The sequence below is a fragment of the Haliotis asinina genome, chromosome 8 (genome assembly GCF_037392515.1).
Source record: "Haliotis asinina isolate JCU_RB_2024 chromosome 8, JCU_Hal_asi_v2, whole genome shotgun sequence".
NCBI lineage: Eukaryota > Metazoa > Mollusca > Gastropoda > Lepetellida > Haliotidae > Haliotis > Haliotis asinina.
In genome coordinates, this window is record NC_090287.1 from 25,980,347 (window position 1) to 25,991,530 (window position 11,184).

Genomic DNA, 11,184 nt, shown 5'->3' on the forward strand with positions numbered 1-11,184 from the left:
CTTCCCTTGCGGAATGAGTTGACTCTTAGCAACGGTGACAGCAAGCAAAATGGCGAGTACACAAGAAGATGCCGATTTGCGTCCGAAAAGTAAACGCATGTTTATTAATCATGTAGACCAATATCAGGGAAAAAATCTTGCAAAGGTTAGTAATTCTGTTCAAGGTATATATGATGTATTTTAAAGTATGTGATTGACATGTAAATAGATTCAGTAATATGAGTTTTAATATTGTTCATTTTGTTGATGTTGTTGCACAGTGCCCCTTCGTTCAGTGTTAGTATTATATTCTACTTTTTTAAGTAGTACTTACCGTACAATGTCATTGTCACGATATATGCAAAAGTATATAACATTGTTAACACCGTGTGAAAATACGTTGGGGTACAATTCAACCAATGAAGATAAGCTTGAAAATAACACCCACAGTCCAAAATATTTCATAGAATCATCAGGCGTAGGTGATTGTACACTATGAATATGCAATTTAATCTAGTATATATGTTCTAACCTTTGGTTTAGTTCATTCTATTTTACTGCTTTCACTTACTCCCATTTCTTGAAAGGATGTCGATCAACAGTGAATTTGTTTCAAGGCAAATATCATACGACATACATATGTCGAAAATAATGAACATATCTGAGCATACAGTAACAAATTACAGGAGCAAGTCAGCAGCGAATGTGTTGTTTAACATATACAGTGAAATAATAACACAACATTGCCTATGCAATACATTAATTTTAACAGTTTACATGTTAAAACCATGTTGACAGTGTCAATTTGTCGTGACAGTAACCAGTGACCAAATGTCAAATTGAAAATATGAGAGTATTGATTAAACTATCATCTTCCAGACCTGGATATGTAGCATATCTAACTTCGATAAATAACACCCAAATTCAAGTAAATACAATCCTTTTCAATAAATTTATGAATATTTGAATGTTTGATTCTTGTCTTCAGGTATAATGAATTGAGTTTATGAAGGATACAGTTCATATTCACCAAAAATGCAAGTGCAATTTGCAAATGCCCTAACTGAAAGAAAACAGGAGTAGTTTGATTCCAAAAACACATGACCATGATTAATAATTATATCCCATCTAATTCCCAGAAAGATTTGTGTTGGTCTTTTGTGATTAAAAGGATATACAGTGAATTTGGATTCTCATGTGTAGAATGATATCCTATTGAAAATATAATACTGCAATGGTATTCCTCAACAGTTTCTGTCCCGGTGTGTGGTTGGATCTTCTCTTGAGGAGCAAGAGGAAGAAGATGATGCAAGGTCCACTGACAGCTCCATCATCCCAACAACCAAAGAGGGCTGCTATGAAATTGTTGGTACTCTCAAGGACAGGGCGACACCTAAACCAGATTTTGTCAAGGAACTCATTCTGGTAAGACATTATTTTGTCTGAATCTCATCTATTGTCAAGTCTGTAGATTTAGTATTTCATTTTCATGATTGTTACATATAAATAATTATAAGATAATACAGACTTTTTAAAGAAAAAGATATTCTTCTTATTCACATGTGATAAAAAGCTTCTGAATAGATAAAAGCCATGAGTTATGTTGAGATTAGGTGGGTTAAGTCTGTTGTGATTAGGAAAAAGTTATTGTATAGGCTACAATTACCAAAATATCTTTATGTCTACTTTGTACAGTTTGAGAACAAGGACCAACTGTATGAGCAGCTTGTGGAGTGTGATGTCATCGTGTATGACATCACAGAGGATCCAGACCAAATTGATGAAGCTGTGTGGGCAGTATCAGGTGAGGATGATACCTGTAATATTTTTCACTGATATTCTTAAATTTAGTTCTTACAGAGTCCCAAACAAACAGTTATTTGTTTTGCAACACTGACATCTCATGTTGTATTACAGAGCTCCATTCTGACTTGGAGAAGATGGAGAAATCAAAGATGTTTATCCTTATCTCCTCCTGTATGACCTGGGCAAAGAGCAAACCTCTAGATCCTGTGAGTTCATACATTCTTTTATTTTCATTATTTTCCTAGCATTGTGTGCTAGCTGAAGAAGAATGGCTTCACCTGGAAAGTTGTTTGATATTGAAACATGTACTACCATGATAGGAATCCAGTACTCAGTTGTTGCATAATATATTTCAGCTGACAGAATGAGTACCAGTATTGCTTTGTGTCGCTTCAGCAATTTTGCAGCTTTTTGCAGTGAGGCGTCTGAATAAGATCCCAGTGATAACCGTGGAGTGAGAATATATATATCAGATTTTTTACCTTTCACTCTCCATTTTATATAACATTTATTCGTGTTTACCGAATCCCAGAATAGTTTTGCATTAAAATTCCTAAGGTGTTCTAAAACTGAATTTGAATGTTAGAGTTATGCAACAGACTCATAAGGATGTTTATTGTTGCCCTGTGGTAGTGAGGGCTGTTGTTATGTTTAGGGTGTAAATATTCTTGATTTCTGGCATGTAGGATGATCCTGAAATACCCTTCACAGAAGATGATTACAGGAGGAGAAAGCCACACCCAAACTTCAAGGAACACATCAGTGCTGAGAAAACTGTCATCAAGCTTGGCAAAACAGTATGTTCTAACTTCCTAGTTCTATAATTCTTGAAAATACGTGTTTGTTCACCTCATGTAGAAATCTAAGTCCTCATTACCCTGATGCAAATGTTGAGCACTAAGATGTTATTTAGTGAAATTGTGGTGATCAGCCTTTTACATTCTCCTTGACCATTTTCTTTCAATCTTATTCAGAACAAGGCCAAGTTGGTGACCTATGTCATCTGTTCTGGCCTCACATATGGAGCTGAAGAAAACATCTTCCACTTCCTCTTCAAGGTAAGTAAACATCTTCACATCCACGACATATGTATACTTTGTTTGTTGAGTTAAGATGTCACTTTGAGACAAATTATGATCAGCGTTGTCGTTATCTTATATGTATCTCACTTATTAGGAGTACCAAAATTGGGCACAGAAACTCTTTCTATGTTACAGCCATGTATTTAGTCAATAGTTAGAACAACTTGTGATGGAAGCAAGAATATTTTGTAATCATCATATTCATGAATCTATGCACACATACAAATTGTGTCTTTCACAATTCACAATCCAGACCAAATAACATGACTGCTTTTGACATACATGAATTTGTTTTAATACTTATGTCCTTGAACAAAGGACAGCGATCAGTCTTTGAAATTAAAGGTGTCCTTGTGTCGTTAAGGGTTGTTTCTACAGTATTTGAATCCTTGGAATGTGTTTAACATTAGGCTTAAGACAAGGACCCCTTGACATTCTTGCCTAATTTAAAACAGTGATGATGCATCAACGGCACTAATGTACTCATGTTTTCTGGTTTTAGTCAGCATGGCACAATGTCCAGCAGCTTCAGTGTTTTGGCAACGGGCAGAATGTCATCCCCACTATCCACATCAAGGACCTTGCAGGGTGAGTTGACATGTACTCTGTCAGGCTTAATGTGGAGTCTTCTTACAGTTTCTGATGTAAGAGTGATTCTATTGTATTCAGGAACTAAACGTGATGTTGGATGTTTCAGAGTGATTCAGAATGTTGCTGATGCACGTCCCAAAGTCCGATACCTCATTGCCAAAGATGACGCACAGAATACTCTGGAGGAAATTGTCAAGGTAACTGCAAAACCTTGTTACATAGTGTGTACTGTATTCCTGCATTATTTTTCACTTGTTACAGTTTATTTGTTAAATTTGGCTCATTGTTTACCCATTAGTTTGTTGCTTACATGCTGTACATCAGTGGTTACCTGTGTATGAAAACACCTATATAGAACGTTGGGTATCTGTGTATTTGGGCAGCTTAGAAGCTATACATTACTTGTAATCCATTGACAGGAAGTGAGCACCCAACTAGGAACAGGCAAGGTCAAGTTCATCACCAAGGAGGAAGCTCTGCTCAGCAAGGACATTGAAGTAAGCAAGCCAAAATTTTGTCTTGGTGATTCGGTTTACTGAAACTAATGTTGCATTTTGTTTTGTATAATATATGAGATATGAATGATTTTGTTGTCAAAGAGATATTACTAGGAAGAAAAGTAAATTTGGATTACGTTTGTACCATGTTACAGCAAGCTGACTTTGACATGCTGTTGGTGAATTTGCGTATGGATGCTGTTCATGTGAAGGAGAGTATGCGCATCAACTGGGTGTCCGAGGGTGGCATCAAGGAGAACATTGCACTGGTCACCAAGGAATACAAGGATGCACGGGCACTGCAGGTCAGCATGAAGAACTATCAGGGTCAAACACCAAACTAATATTAATGCAATATATGTATGCATTATATGATACTTAGTGTTGGTTGTAAGTTGAAAGTCATTGTTCAACAAAACTGATAGTATGATATATATATATATACTGGCTTAACAGGATCAGATCCGGAGGGATGTTGCTGGGGTGTTTTCTCTGAGGAACATAATCCCCCTAGCCTTCACTCTTTATGATGTATATGCACCCCACCAAATGTCCCAAGTACTGGATCCACCCCTGCTTAATCATTGTCTTAGAGTCATCAGAGACCATCTGTTATATGGTCTCTGGAGTCATCATCATCAAAAAAAGAAAGAGCTCTATTGAATCCATTGAGTTGCATCCTTTTCTGCTTTCCTGTTTCAGCCTCTGCGTGCAGTGATCGTGGGCCCCCCTGCATCTGGCAAGTCTACAGTAGCAAAGCAACTGTGTGAGCACTACAAACTCCACCACATCCAGATCAAGAAAGTCATTGATGATGAGATAGAGAGTCTGGTTAGTATACTTGTGTACAGTAATACATACCCCCCAAATACCTGTTATGTTATTCATTTGGTCTGGAAACATGGTAACAGGACAACAGCAAGTACAGGAACATACGTAACTGACTACATGTAGTTGGGTGAATGCATCTGGATATTTGTTCATATGAATTTATGGTTGTAAGATTTAACACAGCCTTATTGATTTCTTCAATTCCAGGAGGCCAAGGCTAAGCGAGCTGATGCGGAAGACAATGAGGATGATGATGGTTCTGCTCAGGAGGCTCAGGAGTTGCTGGAACAGATCAATGAAAGCCGTGAGCAGAACAACAACCGTATTGAGGACCAGTATGTCATCAAGTTCTTCAGGGACAAGCTCCACTCCATGCCTTGTCAAAATCAAGGCTTCATCTTGGATGGATACCCAAAGACACTGGAGCAAGCAAAGGATCTGTTTGCAAGTGTGTTATCAAAATAAATTTTCTGAAGCTTGCTTGTTACACAGAAAACATGTTTATAAAATAATCCCAATTACTTCATGATTTTGGTTTTATCTTGAAATAAAAGTTACAAACCACTCAAAGCATATATTAAACAGATGCCATCTGATTTTTTACAAGGTGTTGAAACTGATCTTGCTGATGTTTTATTCTTCTCTACAGCTGAAGATGATGAGGAGGCTGAGGAAGCAGCTAAGGGAGGTAACTTTGACAAAACTATCATGCCCGAGTTTGTCATCTCACTGGAAGCTACTGATGACTTCTTAAAGGCTCGGGTGATGAATCTGCCAGAGAGTGTGGTCAGTGGTACACACAACACAGAAAAAGGACTGGGCAACCGTCTTTCAGAATTCCGATCCATCAATACAGAGGATGAAACTGTGCTGAATTACTTTGATGAACTGGAATTCCATCCAGAGAAAATTGGTAAGCTCTCATAATTCAGATGTCAAATTAGAACCACTGAGATTCATTCAAAGCATTATCACCAGGGTACTTGTTTTTAAAACCTAATATAAATTTTATAACATTAATAATTTGAAGTTGATTTTAGGAGGCTAAATGTACTTAGAGGTGCATTGACCAGAGTGATTGAAATCTTGATTCATTTCTAAAGCAAATAACGATATTCATAAGTGGATGGAAGGGAAGTAAAATGGTTTGACATTGTTACTTCTTCACCAGAAAGAAAATACAAATAAGTCATGATTGGTCAGTGTTGACATTAGCAAACAGTAAAAAGACTTGGTGGACACACCAGACATTGAATACATAATCCCCAGACCAGAGGAATTGTCAAACCATGTGGTTGAGATGAAAGTGTATAACCACCACCTTCACACCCCATTCCCAAAAACACCAGTTACAGTATACTTTGAATAATAGTACTTATATACGTTTATTACATGAATAGGACAACTACTCCAGATTCATCCTAAAGTCATACTATTGTTCTCTTTTAGATGTTACCAAAGACAGTTCACCAATGATGAAGGAAACAGTAGAGAAAATCAAGAAAATCATGGGTGCTGCAAGAAACTATGGTGGGTGTATCTGTAATAACAGTCACAAAGATGTGTGTTGAAAATTAAACTGACACTGTATAAAGAAACCAACATTATTTTGATCCATCATAACTGCAGTGAGATGTATTAACATTCATTATGTTAGGCTGTAACATGTGCTGAATGTTCCTAGAATATGTACATGTTTTTACTTTCATAGTCAGGGATCAAGGTCAAGGTTTCATTGTAAACTATAGTCTTAGAAGTGAGAGGAAATGTGATATTTTCTGGTAGCTTTAGTTAATTTCTGCTTGGTAATGGTTAAAGGTCCAACCCCTGAGGAGATGGAGGAGATGAGGCGACAAGAGGAGGAGGAGAGACTTAAGAGGGAGGCAGAGGAGAAGGCTGAGAGGGAAAGAAGAGAGGCAGAGGAAGCAGCAGAAAGGAAGAAGAGACAGGAAGAATGGGTGGGTATTAATGACTCATCTTCACTGCAGACCCTAATCTAAATGGAATCATCTCCATTCTTCTAATAGAAATGTATTTGTTGGTTTAGGACAGGATACTGCTCTAAACAGAATAATTCCTTGGCCTAATCAAATTATATCATTAATTCATCCCACATCAAGCTGATAAGACATAAGAGAAATTTAGATTCTGTCCTTATCTAAACTCCAGCAAGAGTTTTACTCTTTTGGATTATATTATGTAACCCTTAGGTGCTGAATTGCTGGAGGTCAATGCATGTCTCTTGATTTTACAGTCTCAGCGCCTCAGTGAAGTGAAGAGGGAGGAGTATGAGCTGCTAGAGGCACAGTCTATCCCTCTGCGGAACTTCCTCATGAAACATGTGATGCCTACACTCACCCAGGGCCTCATTGACTGCTGCAAGACACGTCCTGAGGATCCCATAGATTATATTGTTAGTGCTTTCCCTCATGCCTTGAGGACACTTGACATCATGAACTATAAAAATCATATAGTAAATAAGTACATAACATAATATTTCATAACTTTACAACATTCATATGCGCTAAATATATTATCTAGCCTCATGTAAGAATGTCGAGTTTTGATTGGTCCACGTGACTCTGATAAAATACCATGTACATCCATCACGATCTGCCAGCAGGAGTATAAAAGTCATATACTCCCGCTGCGAAAGTCATATCATGAGAAAAGCGTGCATCGACAAGCCTTTAGTAACTTGCAGTGGATTGAGGTCAAATGATCAGCTGATGTCAACATGGCAGCAAGTCGATTCGATGTGTGTTGTTTTGTTTTGATTTAGTGAAAACATTCAGCTAGATAAATGCGTTATCACATCGTGTCGAGGGAAACACAGGGTTTTATCAGTCCTGAGTAAGGTTGTATTCCCTGAGCCGGATACAACCTTACTCGGGACTGATAAAACCCCGTATTTCCCTCGACACAATGTAACTTTTAGTATTTTGGCATTCAGAAATCAGAAAGTAAGCTAAATGTATATATTTCTCAAACTATCATCCTCTTACCTGTTTTATTTTTCAGGCTGAATACCTGTTCCAGCACAATCCGCAAGTTGACTGACTTCATGTACCTCTCAGAGTTGTCTCCCCTTTGTACATATACCCTTTCCGAGCTCCCGCCGTCCAGCCTTATGTCTACATGTGATATATCAATGGCCAGCATTCCATTTAATCATCAGTGTCTCTGTACATTTTGTTTTGCAGATATATCAATAAATTATTTGCTTGTCATGTAAAATGCTAGAAGGTTAGGTTTCTTCCATCCATAAGCAAATCAGTATTTTGAGTTCTTTTCCTTGTTTTCAGTTTTCAAGTTGTACAGAGTAATACAACTCAACATGTGATGATATATTTCCCGTATTTGTTGACTATTTTTATTGTACCAATGTTGAATATGGAATCTGTCTTGAATAAACCAAATATACTTAAAATTGTTCTTTTTGGGTGAACTGAATATATGGAGGGTGAGACACAAAGAGAACATAATGAAATTCAGTGTGTGGTCCATCAAACTGAAATACAGACAACTAAGGAACACTGCAGACAGACAGACAGACGGACAGACAGATGGACAGACAGACATTTTATTTCAATATTCAAGGCCATGGCCCATATTACTGCACAAGGATTTTCACACATGTACTCAAGCTGGTCTTGTCTCTGGACATGGGAGCTCTCGTAACAACAAAGAATAAAAAGAAAACAAAAAAAAAAAGAAAGAAAACAAAACAAAACAAAAATCGCCAATATGCTAAACTGTCAAACATATATACTGAAGATCTAATTTTTATTTGTTGTATTTAATATCTTAAGGACTTTATATAGAAACCTTGCCAAACTCAATATTATATTTTTATCAGTACTTGTCACAATTCTACAAGAAAGGGATTTTTACTATGACTGTATAAGCAAACACTTTCACTAGCAGTTAAATTAAAACTGGATCTACAATCTCATAACATGATGCTTAGAAAAGGACACTAAAATTTTTAGACCCGTGAGCGTTCAGTCAGAAAATTGACAGCACAAAAAACGAATTTGAGTATGAATTGAAGTTTGAATTGTTGCAGACTGAATTTCAGTAACATCACCCTAAAATAAGGTTAAATAAGTATAGTTGCAGGTGTCATTATAACAGACACACAACACCCGTTAACATTTCATTAATTAGAATACACTAGTAAGGTCAGCAATAACTGGTTAACTGTATGTTGTGTAGCTGCCCAGCACTTGGATAACATTTTCTACACACCGTCACGTTGAGGATCCCTTGCTTTCAACCTTTGTCCCGTGATGTCCCACAAATGCTCAGTGAGATTCTTGTCTGGACTTTTGGCTGACCATTGTACAGTAGTGTCTCACCGGCATTGTGTTGGAGATGCTGAACAACAGGTTGAGCATGATGTGATCTGTCATTATCGCCCATGAAGATTGGACATGTGGCGAGAGTGTGGTTATCGAAACGAGGCACCACAGCACCTTCCAGAATCAAGTTCTGGTACCTATGTCCATTCAAGTCCCTTGGAACTGTGATGAGGTAACGTTTACAGTCATAGGAACAATACCCACACCATGACGAATCCGCACCCAAAATGGAACTCCAGCTTGAATGTTTCTCTGATCATACGCTGTGCCTCTCTACCTCCAAATTGTCCTCAAATCTGTATGGTTCAGCAAGCATGTGCTTGACACCAAGTTGTACTGACATGGTGGTGCCGATTTGTGATGAGTGGACGTCTGATTGGCCGTCTTGCTCTCGATCCCGCAGAATTTAATCGTCACCTGATGTTGCTGATGGACACTCGATCTGTTGCATGGATGTCATCCATGTTGCATTAAGGATGGAAGAGGGAAGGGTGTTACTTAAGGTGGCCTCTGAAAAGTTGTCATAAAGATTGCTCTATGCACTTACTAAGCATTCAACTGATGAAGGAGCAGGAAAAGGCTCTGAAATATGGTGACAATGTTGTCCAATGTCATGTGTTTCAGCATGTTCTTCCAACTTCTACATACCCTTCCAAGACTTCTAAATATTCATTGTTTACTCCTATCTCTATATTCCCATGGTACACATTAAGTAAATTGTACACAAATTCACTAATTGTGTTTATACTGGTACCAATGGTGTCCTGGTTGTTTAAAAAACAATGCATATGTGGGAGTTATCGACCAAGCAAATCGCTATAACTATCTACATGTATATTTAGTGCAACAAATAGATTATATAATAGATTACAAATAGTGCATATTAGATGTGCGTATTGGAGACAGAAGAAACTGCTTAAGCTTAAATGGATCATGATGCAGATAAGTGTCGTACTTTTCTTAGCAATATAATAGTAGTATTTTCATTCAGTAAAAATTCATCAGTTGACAAAAACAGTAATCATATTGATCAGTTATATCTGAGTGTCCATGTAATGAAGCTGCTAACCAAGGAAGAAATAAGTGTACGAAAAGTATCAGGCACCAAAGGTTTCCATAGTCGAGTCTTTCTGAAAACAAATACATCCAACAAATGTACGATGTTTAAGTTACATATACTCAACAAGGACTGTTTAATGTGTCCTTCATAGTTCTTACTGTTCGTGGGTTCATTCTTTTCCCCAAGGAAATCTAGGCTTAAATGATCTTTCATGCAAGTTGTCAACTTTATGAATAATTTGCAGTCCACCTGCTGAGGTTGAAGGTCGTTCTCTCAAAGGCTACCAACCACCATTACCAAAATCTATCATCACATTTGCTCATCTAACACTAATTAGACTATATGGCTATCAACATTCAGTAGCAGTTGAGTGATTTGGTGGTTACGGCATTTGCTTATGATACCAAAGACCCGGGTTCAGTTCCCCTCATGAGCATAATCTCTGAAGCCCATTTCTGGAGTCCCCCTGCTGTGATATTGCTAGAATATTGCTAAAAGCAGTGCAAACCTAAATTCATTCAATCACTCACTCATCCACATTCAATGTAAAACCTCTGTTAGCTGACTCAAGGACAAATTACTCATAGATCTAAACATTATGAGGCCTGTCCCGTTTATATGACCTGAAAGGGGGCGGTTGGGTAGTAGCCAAGTGGTAAACGCACTCGCTCATCACGCCCAAGTCTCGGGTTCGATCCCCAACATGGGTACAACGTGTGAAGTCCATTAATCAATTTTAGTGCTCCCCGTCGTGATATTGCTGGAATAACATATCACTCATAATTCTTGTGAATGCTCGCTCTTGGCCGCGTCCCTCATATCTCAAGGACACAGAAACAAGCTAATTTTAGCCAGGCAGCCTACATTGCAGATGTTGTAGATTATCCCTTTAGCGTACGCGCAGCAGAAAAGGCTGGCTAAGTCATAGGACTGGGCAGCTTTTTGTGTCACGTGGGTTGATGTCATTTCCTATC

The 11,184-nt window shown here is 37.9% G+C and overlaps 1 protein-coding gene across 1 annotated transcript; it reads left to right on the forward strand.

Annotated features, from left to right (window-relative positions):
• On the forward strand, positions 1–8,216 carry LOC137293772 (adenylate kinase 7-like). The gene is made up of 17 exons (XM_067824498.1): positions 1–145; positions 1,231–1,404; positions 1,675–1,783; positions 1,897–1,991; positions 2,472–2,582; positions 2,760–2,843; positions 3,370–3,455; positions 3,565–3,655; positions 3,878–3,955; positions 4,111–4,260; positions 4,658–4,786; positions 4,994–5,234; positions 5,436–5,699; positions 6,236–6,316; positions 6,605–6,744; positions 7,041–7,199; positions 7,808–8,216. The coding sequence occupies exons 1-17, from the start codon at positions 50–52 to the stop codon at positions 7,844–7,846; spliced, it is 2,127 nt and encodes a 708-aa protein (XP_067680599.1). The 5' UTR covers positions 1–49; the 3' UTR covers positions 7,847–8,216.
• The last annotated feature ends 2,968 nt before the right edge of the window (positions 8,217–11,184 follow it).

Bases quoted from the DNA above. Each gene is read 5' to 3' on its own strand.
- LOC137293772 (XM_067824498.1), top strand. From the start codon at position 50: ATGGCGAGTACACAAGAAGATGCCGATTTGCGTCCGAAAAGTAAACGC. The intron at 4,787-4,993 runs GTTAGTATACTT...CTTCAATTCCAG, and splicing joins ATGATGAGATAGAGAGTCTG to GAGGCCAAGGCTAAGCGAGC. The intron at 5,700-6,235 runs GTAAGCTCTCAT...GTTCTCTTTTAG, and splicing joins ATTCCATCCAGAGAAAATTG to ATGTTACCAAAGACAGTTCA.